This window comes from Desmodus rotundus, chromosome 2 (assembly GCF_022682495.2).
Source record: "Desmodus rotundus isolate HL8 chromosome 2, HLdesRot8A.1, whole genome shotgun sequence".
NCBI lineage: Eukaryota > Metazoa > Chordata > Mammalia > Chiroptera > Phyllostomidae > Desmodus > Desmodus rotundus.
In genome coordinates this window covers 156,335,219-156,354,343 of record NC_071388.1, presented here as the reverse complement: position 1 = coordinate 156,354,343, position 19,125 = coordinate 156,335,219, and the positions used below count along the sequence as shown (strand labels likewise).

Below are 19,125 nucleotides of genomic sequence, written 5' to 3'. Positions count from 1 at the left end.
GGATACCTTCTTTGTGGAGTCACAACCTGCACAATTTTTGTAAGTCAAGGGGAGCAAGAGGTCTTTATTTCCGCTGTTGGTGTCCTGAGTCTTTCTCCAGAATTGCAGGCACCAGCCATCTGAATGTGGCTGTGGGCTCTCTGTCTCCCAGACACAGGATGAAAGACGTTGAAGAGCAGCCTACCGAACACACTGCCTCTTCAAAGGGCAGAAACCATATGTCTCCTAACAAATAGGTGACACAAATTCTGCTCCATGGTGTGGACCTCATGTGGGACAGTCTTCAGACAACAAGAGACTTCCCAGCACAGAGAGAGATTTAGAAAGCAGCTGTTCTGGTTTAGCACCATGATCGAAGGACAGGAGAGATAAGAAAGGCCAGGTTTAGGGACACTTTGCCTCCCTAGTGGGCAGCTGTTTCTTTACTTTGATAAGTGCTGAGCCACTAGCATCAGTGTGAGACCAGAACAGCCAGTGTCTCTTGATGGAAATGGTAATGTTTCACAAATTTTAATTACATTTCAGGGAAATCATTAAAATGATCTATGTTTGCTCATGAAAAGAGGCTAAGATAAATTCCACCGTGTAAAGAGAAAATCCATATGTCACTTAATGATTTTTGGCTTTCTATTATCCTGTTCTTTAAAAAAAAAAATAGGCAACAGAAAAGCAAGATACTCTGGAGGGCCTCCAACTGGCCTCCTGTGCTGTGCAGCAAGAGGAAAGGGAGGTCAGAGCTACCGAGAGACAGCAGACTTAGGACCTGTCAGAGGCCCAGGCACCTTGATAACTCACACTCTTCACTCATTCTTCTCAGCTCCTGCTGTCCTGGCCTTGCAGTTTATGTACCTGAGGAGCTTGGAGAGATTTCATTTTCATCCAAATTGCCTTCATAAAACTGATCAAAGGAATAGCATGCTTTTTACAGGGCAGGAACTCTCAAAACTTTTAGTATGCCTAGAAATCACCTACACCCTGTCCTAAGGTCATTCAGCGGTTCTGTGATCCACCCGGTCTAGGGAGGTGCTCAGGAACCAGAATGATAACAAGCATCCTAGGTGCTCTGAGACATTGTCCTAGGGCCACAAGGGACACACAAAAATTTTAAATCATTTATAATTCTTCCACCCAGAGATGACCGCTGTTAACATTTTGATGTATTTCAGTCTACCTAGGTATATTTGTATTTTTCTATTTATCTACCAAATTATTTACATTTGTATCATGTTTTTTCACTTAATATGACATATAAGCAGTTTCCCAGGCCATTAGTCTTCATGAGCATCATGTTAATTAACAGTCCATTGTGTCGGATTGCGTACAGTTTATGGATTCACTTAGTCATTTGGTCATTTGGATTGTTTCCTCTCTTTTACTTTTAATGTCTTTTGAACAAACATCTGTGTTTTGCATTCCAGCTACTTTCTTAAGACCGATTTATAGAAAGGAAAATTAAGTTTTTCAACAGGGGTTCTAGAAGAGAATTAAGCCCTACTGGCCTAAGTTTTCCATTGTCTGCAATGAGTTACCATCTCCCCTCTGCCTCCACAGTGGGACTAGTCGCTACCATCCTCGGAAAAATTGAAAACACTCACTCAGATTATCTTCTGTGTTCTGTGGTTCACATGAGGAACTCTGGTTGAGAAAGTGAATGTTTTTAAAGTTCTTGACACTTATTGCAAATGGCTTTCTAAGCCATAAATGGCTTGAGTAAGTACTGGCAGTACCAAGCATTTGATTCTTGGTATTCTCGGTAGTGTGGCTGTTATGTTTTGAATTATATTATAGATTCTTTCTGACAACTGAATTGTTTCTTCCTGGAAGGTAGGAAGTATGGCTTGAAGATAGTATGATTATGAACTAATAAGATTAATTTTTAGATGTGGATTATGGAATTGGTTTCATTATTTAACTACCACACTTAAGACTTTGTAATACCTCTCACAGTATCTAGTGAACTTCTTTAAACATAGTCCAATGAATGCTCTCTGAAAGGGTTTGTGAATTCCACAGGAAGAGTAGAAAGCAGAAGAGGACATTTCACAGGATGCTGAAATGAAGTCTTATACTTTTGCAGAAGAATGATGGGGGAGATGAAATTTAAAAAAAATAATGAAACTGAGCTTCCCTAGTTATCTACCTTCCATACTTATAAAAATTCCCTTTTAATTCAAATCAGCCCAGTTTTGTTGTGTCTTTATGAATATAGCATTTAATCCCTGAGTTTGTAAGCAACAGAAGATAAAGAATGCACGGGGTGATATGTAAGTTAATGACTTGCGGGCATAGAGTGACTGTATCCAAGGCAAGGAAACACAAGTGAGGGAGTCAGTATCGGTCGGGGTGAGGCACGGATGACCTGCCAGACCTTTACTTTCTTAATTAGAGCACATTTTTAAGAGCAATTTCTCTACTGATAGGTATGACGCTTGTGTACAATTTTTCTCACCATACAATTATAAACAATTATGCATTAAACATGTTTATACCTCCTCCTTGGCATACAAGTCTAAATTGTGTTTTAGGGTGTATGTCTTCAAGGGGGACCATTGTGCTGTGGGCGCATGCGCACTTCAGTTTTACCGGGCGCCGTTACATTACCCTCACTAGAGACGTACCAGACTTTGTTCCCAATCGTTCTTATTTGGTACCACTACGTATCACCACTTTAAAATTTTTGCCAAATGTACTATAATGTAAAAATAAATTTTTAAAAGATAAAGTTTTTGCCAAATGAATAAGCATCTTTCATATGTTATTAGTGATTTGATTTTCCCTTCTGTGATTTACTTGTACATACCTTTTGATTTTCAATGGACAATTGAATTCTTTCTTTCTTTGTCTTCTTTGCTGCTACGTTGTGCACATCTCAGGTATTGAGATGGCACTTTATTCATTGTTATATATGGGGCCCATTTATATGTCCAGGGTCTAGCACAATGTCTGGCATCCAAAGGGATTCCATAAGTGAATACTCTATGAATCAGCTCCCAGAAATAAAACTCATGTCTGAGTACCTAACAGTTAAGACTTAATTTAATTTTCTTTCGACAGTACTTTTTAAAATTAGCTGAGTGTTACTGTGTCCATGGAGAATTTAGGATCAGAAAAATCCGGCCAATGACGCTCAATAAATATTCACTGGTTATCTTAACCGCGGGTAAATTCCAACAATGAGAAGTAATGTGGTTTGTCTAAAGTCACAATAGGAGTGAGGGTCGTAGCTAAGGGCAGAGATCACTGGGTCATGTAACTATAGATCTAATCTCCATTTTCAAGGCCACATGAAGTTCCACGGAAGAAGAAAAAAATGTAAATGCATAATTTACCTGGTAGCAGTTTTCTAGTGTGTTTTCCCATTTCAGTCTGGTAGAACAGCCGGCTATGTTTTTTTGGTAGTAAATTTCATCTTCTTTTGCCAACTTCTCAGTGGATTTTTTCAGTTTATTGAGGAGCTAGAGTAAAACGTCAGAGTCAATACTCATGGACACAATATGAAAGCCCTTTGTAATTCCATACAGTTACGCTCGCTCTAATGCCTTGTTCGTCATCTCCCAGCTAAAGGCCTAAAGAGTAGCTGAGGATGACAAAATCAAAGACCTTTCTCAGAAAAGGGGGATGTCAGAGCTGAAAGGAAACCTAAAGGCCTTTCAGTATAATTCCTTCAATTTTGCTTATGAAAACATCGAGGTCCTTAAATACGAAGTGAAGGCACATCACTTCATATTTATGAAATCACTTTATCAAATCAAGGAGGAGGCCAAACGACAGAGGAGCAGCAAGCGTTGATCAGGAATCTCCAGCTCAGGACTGTCATGTACTAACAATTCCTGTAGTCTTATTCCATAAACCCTTTAGGCCCTGGCATTTCTCAGCAGGACAGGTAGCGACATGTGCAATCATATAACTTTTAGACCTGGACAGGATTATTCCTGGCTCTCATTTAGTAAGGTCCAATAACTTTACTCTACTTTCACCACATAATCTCTGCCATATAACTTGAAATCAAACTTCAGGCTTAGAGTCCTGTAGGTGAATTACTTAACCTTCGTGAACCAGTTTTCTGATCTATGTGGTGGGAATAGTGATGCTCCTATTTCGCTGGGGTGCTTTGAGGATTCGAGCAGGTGATACAGGTAAGTCACGTGGCACACTGCCCGAGACCTGGGACAGCAGTCAAAGTTAGTGAGTTTTACTATTACTAGTGAAGAGCCTGAGCAAGACACATGCCAATGTTCGCTGCAAGTTATGGGCAGCTTGACAGATGCCTTCTTTCCATCCTCCTCCCCAGCGATCTGCTCCTTCACAAAGAACCTTCTCTTGCCAATCACCAAAATTGACTATTCTGGTTGTGAAACCTTCTGGAAAATCACAGTAATACAAAACTCTCTGGACCAGGGTAGCTGAAATTGATTCTCGAAATGCTCAGACAAGTAACTTCATGTCTCTGAGAAAGGAAGACGTTGTATTACATGAATGATTCTCAAACGTTAGTGCATGTAGGAATGACCTGGGGTGCTGGTGAAACTGCAGATTTTCAGGGTTGCACAGTAGCCTTACTGACTCAGTAGTTCTGCAGTGGGATCAGGAAATCTGAATGTTCACTACCTTTTCAGCTGGTTCTGATGCAAATGGTCTTCAAACTGCAGTTTAAGGAGCACTAAGGATCCCTCTGAATGAAGCAGTTTAGGAGTTTCAAGGACAGAGATAAAAGCTTTTAAGAATAACCCTCTTTATGTTTAAGGACATTTTGACTAACATTTCAGTAATGAAGAACATTCATCCAAAATTCTGAATATTAACACCGCTCACTTCATTATTCCAATTGACATACTAGCCATTCAACTGTCTCTCAGCTCTGATGTATGACTTACACAGGACACATTTGGTTTTGTATGTCGAGTATAATGGGCCACATTTATCTACAGAAACATGAGCTTGTGAATTTTAATCTGATAACAATATAGTGAAAGGGCTGAAAGCATGTCATGGACGTACTTTGCTAAGTCATGTCCTTAGATGCTTATTGAGAATGTTCAGGTCTCCGGCACAATGAGAACAAAGTTACTTCTGAGATGACTGCTCAGATTCATCAACCTATTCTACATAGCTATTGGCTACAAGTTTCTGCTCAGCAAATTTACAGCTAATAACCCCAAATTGATAAGATACTTTTCTGAAAAATTTGCTAAAATTTGTCAAAGATTGCATACTTTTTCTATCTCTTGGAACAAAGATCTCATTCATCCATCAAACATTTATTGAGTGCCACCATGTGTCACATGAACTAGTCGGAGACCCACACTGCTGTCCTGTGTGGTAGATCCCAGGATGGTATAGTATTTAGGTATCACTGGGGCAAAAAAGAGTCACCTAAACTAGCCTGGAACTTAAAATAACATATAAACTGAGACTTGGCAAATAGTAGGTGCTCACGGAAATAATCCTTATGTGAATAAACCTAAAATAAAAGTAGGAATTGGTGAGCATGGCCAGTCCTTAACATGCTCGGTTCCCCATCCCATCCCCTCTTTCAGAGATGATTCTCTTGATTACCCCCCTCTCCCCTATGTCTTGGACATACCCCTCTCCAATAGTTCCTTCCCATCAGCCTTCTCAGCTTCCCCCATCTTTGGAGAGTCAGGGAGACACCTTTCCATGGCTCTATTCCTGTTCCTCTGCAGATATTATTTCTTCTTCTTTTTACACGGAGATTGAATGAAAGAGGTGCCTGTGCTCTGTCTTTACTTCCTCATCTCCAGTTATCTCCTCAAACCACCCCAGTCAGCTTTCCCACCATTCTACTGGCATGATCCCAAAAACTCTTGGTGAGGTTGAAGCACATGGCTTGAGAGGGAGAATAGCAAAAGGTGATGCTGAAAATGAGGCAAGGGTCACGTCAGGAAGCCTCTTCAGAACCACATAAAGGAGTTTGTGCTCGATTCTGAGGTCACTGGGAAGACTTTGACGGCTTTTAAGAGGAGGATATTATGCTCAGATTTGAGTTTCCAAAAGGTCAGCTTGACTGGTATGTGGGAAATTAAAAAAGGCAACAGAAAGCCAAGAGACCAATTTGCCAGTTACAGAAATCTAAGCGATGATGATGTCGCCTGGGAGAGAGTCGTGGCAGTGGGGATAAATACAAGTAGATAAATTCAAAAAGTATTTGTCTCAGGAGTTAGAGCTGGAAGGATACGAGCACTGGTGATATCCAAAGATATAGAAAACACAAAAATAAACAATATTTTTGGCAGAGGGATGTGAGGATTCCAATTTGGTGTACTGAGGTTTCATGTACCAAAATGCGGTTTAGAGACTGGTTTGGGCTGAAGATCTAAATGCAGGTATTGTCAGCATAGATATGAAGCTGTGAGAGTATGTTTATTGAGTACCAGTTACTTCTTGAGCACCTGATATTGAGAGTACAGCATTGGACACCAGAGATACCATGCTGGGTAAGAAGCATGAGGCCCAGGACAGAAAACATCAGGAACAGCGGAATGTAAGTCAGTAGAAGGGAAGTCGGTAAAGAAGTCTAAGGAAAAAAATCACCAGAAAAGAAAATCAAAAGAGTAAGATGTTGCTAAAGTTAAAGGAAGAGACTTCTGGAATGGGGAAGTCAACAATGCTTCATGCTTCCAAGTTAAATAAGGTGAGAACTGGAAAGTACACACTGGCTTCAGCAACAAGGATGACATTGTCTTCGATGAAAAAAGCTCTCGGTAGAATGGTGGGAAAGCCGATTGGGGTGGTTTGAGGAGTTAACTGGAGATGAGGAAGTAAAGACAGAGCACAGGCACCTCTTTCATTCAATCTCCGTGTAAAAAGAAGAAGGAATAATATCTGGAGAGGAACAGGAATAAAGCCAAGGAAAGGTGTCTCCCTGACTCTCCAAAGATGGGGGAAGCTGAGAAGGCTGATAGGAAGGAACAATTGGAGAGGGGTATGTCCAAGACATAGGGGAGAGGGGGGTAATCAAGAGAAGCATCTCTGACAGAGAGGATGGGATAGGGAACCGAGCATGTTAAGGACTGGCCTGTCCCATTGCACATACGACTTTAGTAGGCAGGTGGCTGTGCGGATTCCTATTTACTCGGTGAGGTAGGAAGCAAGATAGTCTGCTGAGAGTGGGTGGTGAGGATGGAGGCGCGAGAATGGAGATTGAGATCAGCTTCTGCTGAGAACAAGGACTGCTGAGCAAGGAAACAGGAAGAATTGCCGAGCAGCATAGAAGCAGCTCAGCTCAGGTTGGAGATCCGGGGCACTTCAGTGTGAGATGAGAAAGTGAATGCTGCCTTATCTGTTCAGCTTTAGGACTGAAAAAAACAAAGAAACAAAAAGACCCCTAACAGATAAAGCGGTGCAGACGTAGGGATCTGTGATGCAATGACAGCCACGGACTATGGTTGCAGGGCCAGCTGGAGGAGGGCAGGGGAGGACTGACTGTAGACTTCAACCTCCCAGGAAAGCTTCTAATGAGGGAAGGAAGAGGGAATTTACCACTTAGCTGCCCTCGCTTCTTATTTTGCTATTGCTTGACATCAATAAAGAATAGCTTCTGCTGCAGGCTTCGAATGCCTATGACAGGTCTGGTGCTTAACATTTCAACGTACTGTGGTTTTGCCCCCTTGGAAGCTGTCTCATTGTTCAATACTTGTTATGATTATTTCAAACTGTGAAGACTAACATCTGAAGAGATAAGAACCCTGTAATGTCTTGCTAATAATTAATTTAAGTTATTCAACTAGTAGTTTCTTCAGATGAAATAACAGTGTTACCTGCAAAGACAATTTTCTTCTTTTCAGAATGTTTTGGGCTACAGTGGTGCTGCCTGCACTTCCTTAGGGGGGCGCCATCCTTTGGGGAAGATACTGGTGATTCAAAGCTTTCTAGTCTTGGCACATACCGCAAGAGGTGTGCAAGATAATCTATTGGGGTTACTTGGGTTCATTTTTGCCTAAAGCTTATTTAACATGAGTTGACACTGCTGCCCACACACGGACAGCTGTGGATCTCAAAGTGTCCTGGGCATGAGTGGGAATTTTACAGTATGAGAAGGTGTCAGCGTCCTGGGACACATGGCCACTGACATGTATCTGGGTCATGCAGATTTACAGGTTTATTATCTAGCGTTAATTAGGTTAATGCAAAAGGCACAAATCTCTTAGATTTCTCCCAAGAAGCTATAGTCTGACATTAATACTAACAATATATGAGGAGGAACCCCCCCAAATTGGAATTATCTTCTGGAGGGCGGGCCCCATGTAGTACAGGCTTCCCTGTTAGGTGAGTGGTCTAGGTACGCATCTGTATCAGTGTGCCAGCTGGCAGTGCTGTGAGAGGCTGCATTCGGCTTCAGTGAATTGTTTGGAAGACTCTTTCAATGTGACTGCCCATTTCATGATGGGTGATTTATGAGCACACCTGCCCACACCGCACTGAGTGTTCAGCAGTTTTTGACCAAAAACAGCATGACCCCTTTCCCTACCCTCCCTATTCACCCAATCTCGACCCCGAGTGCCATTTTGTTTGTTTGTTTGTTTCCCTGGATGAAAAGAGTCCTCAAAGGAAAACGTTTTGCCAATGTGGAAGAGATGAAAAAAAAACCAACAAAAGCACTTATAAGACATCAAAATCAGCAAGTTCAAAAACTGTTTTGAGCAGTGGAAAAAGTGACTTGATAGGTGTATTGCATCAAATGGAGAGTACTTTGAAGGTGACTGAAGTTTAAACATGTAAGAATAAATACACAATTTATATAAATAAATTCTTTTTTGGGGTCCCCCTCACAAGCACAAGGAAGCCACAGGAAAGTGGCAGGCTGGTGATTTCTCTTGCTCCTGGTTGTGAGCCGGCCCGCACCCACGTGAAAGGCAAAACCTGGGATGAGCTAGTGAGATCTGACAAGAAGGTGACCAAAAAATTTAAGATTATCAAAAGCACTATCACAAATATGACTTTGTATTTACTACATTAAGGCTGAACCTCGTCCCAAGTGTATATGTGTGCCTAGAACTGTTCTTTAATGATTATGTAAAAATACCATTAGCCAATCACTTAAAATGTTATTTCATCTTTACCTCATCTGTCAAACATTCGTATTTTTTGTTTTATAATATTCATAACATAGTGATACAATACATAAAATACTATATATTACACACAACACAGGTAAAGTACATTGTATAATAAGCATGTGTGTGTATATATGTATATATTTTACTTATTTGGGGTGTGAGCTGAGAGATGTTTAATTAATAGGATTCCCCATTAAAAAATGTGGACACCACTTGTCTAATTTGTCATCTGTCAATAATGCCTTCTAAAAACATGTGAAAATAAAAATATAAATGGACCAGGAATGATTTAGCATCGCTTCTGATACTCTGCCTCACTACAGCTCTGCAGACACCCTGCACAGAGCAGGCGCCGCCCGCTCTCTCACGTTGGCGGCTGAGGGCAGGGAGCCCGCCTGCCTCCAACCTCATGCATCCAGCGGGCCACGACACGTTACCTTCTGCTTCTCCCTTTCAGTCATGGTTTGCTTGGAGCTTTCTATAAGATGGAAAAGTGCTTCATGCTTCTTGGTACTCACCATTAATTTCTTTTTGGCCTAGAGTCAAAAAACATTTTTTAAAAAAGCAGAAATTGATATTAAAAGAAAAACTCTTTGGTTTTGGAACAAGTTACTGTTCATGTGCTAGCTTGAATGATTGTGTAATTATAATTCTTCATTCTGGCCCTCACCTCAACACCTGCCTAAAATATCACAATGGCTAAGGTTTTGCCCTGAGAACCGCTGTGTATTTTTTCATTATAGTGGGTACGCTCAAGAGGGTTATACATTCTGTTAAAGCATCAAAGGCCTGCAAGCCTCCAAACGTTATTCTAGCTAACGTGATGGAAGGTAACAGCTTTACCACAAAAAAATAAAAGTAAAAATAAAAGTAACACAACAAACACGGAAGACTGCCTGTGTCATTCTTTTAAATCAACCTGGGCCACAGTTGAGGTTGTTTTAAGATGATTTCTTAAAACGTACAGCAAAGGGGAAATTTTGCTACCTGATGACCAGGCTTAAGAGCTGGGATGTGCCCAGCATCTCATGACCTGCCCTGCTTTTGTGAGAAGGGGGTGAAGTGGGGGAGAGTTGGGAAGAAAGAAACATTCAAAGTCTCCTTACCCTGTTGACACCTCAGAGCAGGTTATGATTTAGGTGATCATTTTCTATTCTACACAGTTCCAAATTGGCAGGAGGTAATGTTCCAGAGACAAAAAAGATTCCGGTTTGATTAGGATTCAGCCTGTTTCAGAAACTGGATTGATTGAAGACTGTATGGTTTTTCATCTTAAGGAGAACTGTAAAACCCGATGATGAAGGGAAAAGCTCGGGTCTCTTTTTCCTTCGGAATCAGAGGCAAAGGCTTCTGAAAACCTCTAAATGTATGAAGCCTCTACAAAAGTGTATTTGAGGAGCAAGAAGCTCCTGGACCCTCTTCCTCCACCTTTGGTTGGTCCTATGCCCACAGATAAATGAGGGCGTGAGCCCAGAGCTTTGGTCCTTTAAGGCTTTTCATGGGTGTCTCCAGAACAGACTGCACTTCATTACTGACACGCTGAATCCCTTGAATTGTAACTGGGGAGAAATTATTATAGCTCAAGAATTTTATGTTCTCTAATTTCTGTGTCACTCTTTATAAAAAATAAAATTGTTTTTATTGGGAAAATTAGTTGGTGGAAACTGGGAAATAATAAAAGTCGCTTTTTGTTCCTGAAAGCAGCTGCAGCTGCTGAGCTTGCTTTCTCTCTTTTGGTCCATTAGATTGAATTTCCCATGAAAGCTGAATATTTAGAGAATGGATTCTTAAAAACAAATTCTGTTTAAGAAAGCTTATGAAATCAAGAGCAAAACTAAAAACAAATGACTGGATGTTGTTTATGAGACTTTTAAATATGTATTTTAAATGTGATTCTCATGAGCTTACTTTTATCAGTACTACTATCGTGAGTATAGAAACTCATTTATCTCAAACATTTCTTATTAATGTTTTTGAGACTCTCATAGAGTCTTCGATTTCAGCAGAAGCTTCAGCAGCAACACCGAAGGCTTAATGGGCTGCCTGTTTCTGACAGTCTCTGGTTATTTGTATATACGGGTGGCTCTCTCCCTGGGAAGGTTCTCTTTGGGGCCTGACACTTGGGAGATAAAAAAGGAGAATTTCAACTTTTGGAGCACAAGTCCATTCAAAGAGTATCCTTGGGTTTTCTTGGCAGATTCCCTTTCTTGTCCTTTTTACTGAAAATGAATTCCTCCTAAACTGGATTGTTCTAGAATAATCTTCTGTGCATATATATGAGCTCCATCTGTTATTCTCTCTGATTAAGAACCTATAGATATTCTCTAAATTTTCATAGCAGATCATAATTCCTCTCCTTAGAATGCATTCCCTGTTTCCTGCATGTTACCTATCAATTAAATTTAAAATTGCTGGGAAATAAGAACCACATCTTAGTACAGTGTGGCTCACAAGAAGTGGACTGCACCTACTTGTGGAGTGAATGCATGTATATCCCTTTATACGTTACTCCCCACCCCTCACGGTGCTCCTCTCACTAACTAGTAAGACAGATCACAAACACCCTTCTACAAATGGCAGAACCAAAACTCAGGGAGTATCTGCCACTTGTCCCCAGTTACAAATTATACAGAGAGGCAGTCAGCACAGTGAAATGATCAAGAGCACACCGGAGCCCAACTTTTAACACTTCTTATTTCGAGCATTAACCAGTTTTGTAAAGTTAGGCACATTATTTACCTCTCTGTATCTCAGCTTGCTCACCCATCTTTACGATGAGACAATGCCGGGTCACATACAAAAGTGGGTTGCTGTGATGATTAAATATATAGGATATAGCAATTCGCACACAATGAATGCTGTGTGTTGGCTATAAATAAAATCCATAGTCAGAACCCTGCACTTCCACTGACTGAGTTGAAAGGTGTATCTATATAATAACTCAGGTGAGGAAGCATTTTTCTCTTCAGTTAGCACTTAGAAATACTAACACTAAAACACATTATTGGGCAAAAGTAAAAAAACTTCAATCCTAAAACTTGTTCACATAAAAGATATTTGTTACTCACCTTAATTTGTTGATTCCAGTTGCTAATGAAAAAATTTGCTGTCTTTTCTAATTCGTTATCAAGCTATGAAGAGAAAAAGAATGTTTTTCTGTCTTCTTGTGTACCACAGTGCTGGCTTATTAGTTGGAGCACAATCACTATCACAATTCATAGAAATTTCAAAATCCTATAATGGACATACTTCCTGAGAAAAGTAGCCAAACTGTATTTTCCCCATCAAGAAGCTTTTGACAGAATTTAGCCTGGATGCATTTGGTGAAATAATTATTTCTAATATAGAACTACATGAGAACAATGTAAATGTGTACAGTGTGTTGAGGGTCTTTCATAGACTGGTGTCACATCCAGTCCCACCACTTCCTCTTCAGCATCATTCCATGTGGCCCACACTTTAACACCGTAAGAATCAGTATTAGTCCTAGCAGTGCTAATTTTACTGTCTCATTGCTTCTGAAGTGAACGCTGTTTTAACTTCAAATTGAATTCTTATGTGGAACAGACTGACAGCTGTCAGAGGGGAGGGAAGGAGGGTTGAAAGAAGGTGAAGGGATTAGCCCAAGAACATGTATGCATAACCCATGGGCACAGGCATCAGTGTGGTGGTGGCCAGAGGGAAGGGGGTGGAGATAGACAAAAAGGGGGGCGGGGAATGGGAGAAAAATAAAAATATTGAATTCTTAATCATAATTAACTTTATTTTACTACTTTAAACAGCCAATGGAACAGTAATAGTAATGACCAGACTGGATCTAGGCAACCCCCCAAGGAAGTCAAACTTAAGTTAGAAGAGAACATTTTATCCTAGACACTGACATTTTTCCCTTCCCACAGACCAGCTATTATTCAACCACTCCAGCTGGCGATATTGCACTTTAATTTTTCCAGTTGATTAGATTCAGAATATATGCTCTATTGTAACAAATACCATGAAAATAACTTTATGCTTTATGGCATTTTTTACTCTATGTATGTGGCTGAAGTGTGAAATGGGTTCACTTTTTAAATTTTTCTTATTATTTTTTTAATCCTCACTTGAGGATATACCATAAGTGATTTTTTGAGAGAAAGAGACAGAGAGAAACACTGATGCCAGAGAAAAACATCAGTTGGTTGCCTCCCATATACACCCTGATTGAGGATTGAACCTGCAACCCTTTGGCATATGGGATGATGCTTCAAACAACTGAGCCACCCAGACATGGTAAATTCACTTGTTTAAAAAAAAACCTCTAATCTCAAGATGGAGGCATAGGTAGACATGCTTCACCCCCTTGCTCAACCACAAAAAGAATTACAACTAAATCTCAAAGCAAATAACACCCAGAATTGTCAGAAAATCGAACTCTATGGAAGTCTGACAACCAAGGATTTAAAGAAGCCACATTCATCCAGACGGGTAGGGGGGCAGATACGTGGAGTCGGATGGAGAGGCAAGGAGGCTTGGTGTGGTGCTGAGAGGCAGCAGTGGTGGAATGGGCCTGAGTGGTCCCACATTCACCTGTACTGGATAAAAAGTGGGAGGGATAACTTGGGAGTAAGCGATCCCAGCCCCAGGCCAGACCACAGTGCCTAGGGTTTCAGTGCTGGAAAGATAAATCCTGGCTATAAAAACCAAAGGGGGTTGGGATAGTGGAAAAAACTGCCAGATTTTCAGGAAACTCTTCTTAAAGGGCCAGCACAGCCTTAGAACATACACAAACCCACCCACTCCGGGATTCAGCACCATGGCAACAGCTGGAAGGGCGCCAGTTGCATATGGGGGAAATATGTGAAGTGACTGGAAAGGGGGTGAGTGCCAGGCAAACCTCCAGAAGCCAGGCAGCAGCACTGTCGCCTCTCCAAAGCCTGCCCCCACACAGAGCCACAAAGTGGTGAAGCAGGTTGCCCAGCCCTGGCGATCACCTAAGGTTCTGTCCCACAGAATTTACAGGCGCCTTTTCGATATTAGGCCATGCTACTAAGACAGGGAGTCAAAACAGCTCTACCTAATACACAGAAACAAACACAAGAAGGCTGCCAAATTGAGGAGACAAAGAAATATGGCCCAAATGAAAGAACAGAAAACCCCAGAAAAAGAACTAAGTGAAACAAAGATAACCACCTATCAGATGCAGAGTTCAAAACTCTGGTGATCAGGATGCTCAAAGAACTCATTGAGTATGGCAACAACATAAAGGAAGAAATGAAGGTTACACTGAGGGAAATTTAAAAAAAAAATCTACAGGGAATCACCTTTGAAGGAAGTCAGGATTCAAACTGATGATTTGGAACATAAGTAAGAAATAAATATTCAACCAGAACAGAAGAAAGAAATAAGAATTTTTTTAAAAAACGAGGATAGTATAAGAAGACTCTGGGACATTTCCAACTGTGTCAGCATCTAAATAGAGGGGTGCCAGAAGAAGAAGAGGAGAGCAAGAAATTGAAAACTTAGTTGAAAAAATAATGAAGCTTCCCTAATTTGGTGAAGGAAATAGACACACAAGTCCAGGAAGTACAGAGTCCCAAACAAGCTGGACCCAAAGAGGACCACACCAAGAGACATCATAATTAAAATGCCAAAGTTTAAAGATAAAGAGAGAATCTTAAAAGCAGCAAGAGAAATAAAGATAGTTACCTACAAAAGAGTTCCCATGAAACTATCAGCTGATTTCTCAAAAGAAACTTTGAAGGAAGAAGGGACTGGCGAGAATTATTCAAAGTGATGAAAAGCAAGGACCTACAACCTAGATTACTATATGCAACAAAGCTATCATTTAGAATGGAAAGGCAGATAAAGTGCCTCCTAGACAAGGTAAAACTAAAAGAGTTCATCATCACCAAGGCATTACTACACAAAATGTTAAAGGGGCTTACTTAAGAAAAAGAAGATCAAAACTTAACATTAAAATGACAACAAACTCACAATGATCAACAACTGAATTTAAAAAAACAAACAAATCAAAAACCGGAACAGGAAAAGAATCAGATATGGAGATCATTTGGAGGATTATCAACTGGGAGGGGAAGGGGAAGAAAGGGGGAAAAGGTCAGGAGATAAGAAGCATAATTGGTAGGTACAAAATAGACTCAGGAAGGTTGAGAATAATATGGGAAAAGGAGAAAGCAAAGAACTTATATGTATGACCCATAGACATGAACTAAGGGGGGTGATTGCTGGAGGGAAGCGGGGGACTGGGAGGAAGGAGGGCAAAAGAGAAAAAGGTGGGACAACTGTAATAGCATAATCAATAAAATGTACTTAAAAATGAAATAGAAAAACTCTAAGCTTTTATCTTCTGTGTGAGACTGGGAGGAATGGTGGGAGTGTATCGGGGAGGGGCAAAGCTGCAAAGATTATGGACTGGGAACAACAGTTTGGAGGACCAGGATGTTAATTATCGAAGGCACTGTGATAGTGACCATAGCACTGTGACTAATTTATGCTAAGTACCAAGGAGAGGCTAGTAATGACCACAGTATAAAATGGTGTAAAATTATTTATTAATTAATGAAAAATAGATTTGTGTTTAGATTTTATGAAGTTGGTTTGCAAAGGTAGGTGATTATACTACTTTCTCGTAATCACTATAAATACCCGCCATCACTGTAGCCCTCAGCAGAACATCCATTCTGGTAAAAAATACATGTATGTCCACACGAACCTCAATTCCATTTCCCGATTGCTTTTAATGAGTTTGAGTAAAATATTTTTTTATCATTTTTCTTCCATCAAGAATTTTTACAAATCCCCTCATCATGCTGACTTACTACTTTGCGGACCTGCTTTACCTGGCTGTGATCAATTAAACTCCCCTTAGCCACTGTCCCGCCCCTCCCCGCCCCTCCCCTCCCCTCCCCGCCCCTCCCCTCCCCTCTCATTCCATTCCCAAGGATCACCTATTGTTGCTTCCTAACTCCTTACCTGCACCTGGTCTTGAAAAAGTGGCCATGACCCACCCCTATCAGAGCTAAGCAGCTTTTATTAAACACCCCTTATGTTGCCCGAAAATGTATTTGAAAGTGCTTAACAACTGTATAACACACAAATTAAAAAAACGAGCACACACGAAACTGTTCTGGCAGGAGAAGTACGCAGACTATGCTACACGGCGGGGCAGGTGTCCCTGCAAGACGTGCTTCCATTTTTCTTCAATTTGCAGGCTGTTTGAGGGTTTATACCTATTACTGCCTTTACCTAATCTCAAGGTAATAAGAATAGAACAGCATTCCTTTTTTAGAAATGTGTTTATAATACTTATTTATAAAGGGATTATCCATTCATTGAAAAACAACGGGAATACGAAGACGTACAAAACGGAAATAACCTCTGGTTCCACTCTCTAGAGATAATTCCTATTAACAGTCTGAGGAGTTTCTTCCACATATACAGATTTATTTTACAAAATTGAGGTCATATTGATAGTTTTTTTAATCTGTTTTTTTATTTAGCATTACATAGTAAAAAAAAGTCCCCATGTCATTTATTCTTCTATAATAAGATTTTTAATGGTTGCATAGTATTCCATTGCTTGAATTTAACCATAATTTTTGGATAATGAAGAAATCTCCAGTTTTTCACTATTACAAAAATGTTTTAACAAACATCCTTGTACATAAATATTTGGATTTGTTTTTATTTTTATGACAAATTTCTGAAACCTTGGGTGATTTTTAGATCATCTTTTATTTCTTGAGCCAAAGACAGACATGTTGCTTAAACGGGGGACAGAGAAAGATTTTGACTCACTGATTTTCTCTTCTTCTCATGCACGCTCAGGACTTGATGAGTTGGTTTTATTGCTTCCAACTGAATTGCTTTGCCAAGTTTTCTGGAAATAGAACATAAGAGCCACACAAGTATAGCATTAGGATTTATATCTACTTTCCAAATTATTTTCTGGGGAAATGAAACGGTGTGTTATTGCGAGTGTGAAGTGGAGTATGGTCGCACACCCACAGTAAACATTTGCGACTCCCTCTGGGGTCGGAGGAGGCGGGGTGGGAGCACTCACTGATGCAGGTCTGCCGCAGATTTCATGCCCTCCGAGACCCAGGCCCAGGCGCCGACGACACAGCTGGAGGCAAAAACAAGGGGGCACAAGGGTGTGTCACTTTCCCAGAAAGTCTGATGCACTGCCTTCAGCCACTGCGCGCGTGTCCCTAAGCTTATTTCAATTTCTCCATCGGATTAAATGCTGCCAGCATATTTATTGGCACTATATTCATTACAGAAACTTCTATTTTTCAGTCATTTTTCCTTGAGATTTTCATTTTCTACTTCATGTCTGTAGAAAATCGGGGAAATAAAATAGCCAAGGCTGAGAAGGCGTTTAGAACAGGCAGGAGACAGCATGTTAGGGGTAGGAGGCCCTTAACGACAATCTTTTCAGGCTCCTCATTTCACAGATAATAAACCGAGGCTCAGAGAAGTTAAGTGACAGAGGATTCGAGAGCTCTGATCATGTCCTGCGTGCTGCTCTTGGGGTTGGGGTTCGGGTCCTGTTCCCTGTTGGCTTTTGCCACAACAGCTCTGATATTTTATGGTCTAGTGAGCAGTACCTCAATTCAACAAAAAGGTGGCGCTGTCTTGTCCTCAGCAGCACAGAGGGAGGATTAGGAAGTGTGATACCATTTTCTTCTATGGAAGGGGCATGCAGGACTCACAGCAGCCTTCAAAAGTCGGGACAATAAGCCCAATTCCATCAGCAACCTCAGGCACAGAGGCCTGTGTGGACTTTGAGGGAGGGGGAAGGGGCAGATGGGTGCCCTTACTGAAATTAGGATGGTGTGGTGTTTGCCTCCAAATGACTTAGGTGGCACCCTATAGTCAGATAACGGGAGAACTGGATAAAAGGACGCCAGATTTTCTGCATACCCAAAGCCAGACACAAAACCAGGAACAAGAGAGTACCTACTGTATTCTTCCAATTCTAGGAACTTCCAGAAAAGACCAAACAAATCTATATATTGACAGGAAGCAAATCAGTAGTTGTTTGAGACCGTGGGGGACAGGATTGCAAACAGGCATGAGGAACCTGCTGTGTAATGAAATTGTCTCTGTGTTCATTTTAGTGGTGGCTACATAGTGTGTGTGTGTGTGTGTGTGTGTGTGTATATATATATAAATCGACCAAATCATATGCTTAAAATGGGTGCTTATTATTGCATGTAAATTAAACTTCAGTTGGGTTTACTTTTTAAAAAAAGGAAGCCAGGCACACTTTTGGGAAGAGAAGCTGACATTTTCCCATCAGAGTTGCTGGGCAACGGCAGCGGGGTGGGGCGGGGTGGGGGGAAGCCGGGGTGCTGCCCTCAGAGAGGTCTGTGAATCTACAAGCCCCCCTTTGTTGCCAGTGTGAACTTGGAGGGATCACTTCATTTCTCTGACCCTTCCTGGACTTTTAAACTAGAAATAATTCAGGTAACTTCTACAAGTACCTAACACAGCTTTGGGTCTAGGTAAAAGTTCAATTACTGTTTATTATTAAATATGACTGTGCTAATCCTGGTTAACCAAACGTCCTCAACATGCCAACTCCCTGGGAGCCCCACGCCGGATGCTCTGCTGCAACGTGGTAGGACACACACCTGCACCCTGCACCTCTCGTTCTTTGGTAATTACTTTCTTCTTTCTTTTTTTTTAGTGAATTGGGGTGACACTGGCGAACAAAATGATGCAGGTTTCAGGCGCACATTCTCCAGCACATCATCTGTGAGCAGCACTGCGTGTTCACCACCCAAGTCAGGTCTCTGCTTATCACCATGTACCCCCCTGCCCTCCTCCACCTCCCCACATTTAGGAGGCAATTAGAATCAAAATCCACAAATACTTATGGGCCTTAGGTTCTGTGCCAGGTAGTACACACACTTCTTGTATTTAGTCCCCACAACAGTTATGTAAGATAGGTTTTATTTCCATTTTAAACAGTCACTGAGAGGTAAGATAAATTTTCCTAATCGCCTACCTGGTAAGTAGTAGAGCTAGAATTTAAACTCAG

The 19,125-nt window shown here is 41.0% G+C and overlaps 1 protein-coding gene across 6 annotated transcripts in view; it reads right to left on the bottom strand.

Annotated features, from left to right (window-relative positions):
- NOSTRIN (nitric oxide synthase trafficking) overlaps positions 1-19,125 on the bottom strand; it is a 60,394-nt gene that overhangs the window by 13,810 nt on the left and 27,459 nt on the right. For 3 of the 6 annotated variants that reach the window (XM_024579894.3, XM_024579895.3, XM_053918755.2), the window contains exons 4-8: positions 17,140-17,202; positions 16,875-16,956; positions 12,146-12,208; positions 9,515-9,613; positions 3,330-3,455 (exon numbers count right to left, since the gene is read on the bottom strand). In XM_024579894.3, the coding sequence (XP_024435662.3) occupies positions 3,330-3,455; positions 9,515-9,613; positions 12,146-12,208; positions 16,875-16,956; positions 17,140-17,202 (433 nt within the window). The remainder of the gene's footprint in view (positions 1-3,329; positions 3,456-9,514; positions 9,614-12,145; positions 12,209-16,874; positions 16,957-17,139; positions 17,203-19,125) is intronic. The other 3 variants (XM_045187448.2, XM_045187449.2, XM_053918754.1) reach the window with 3 other exon arrangements.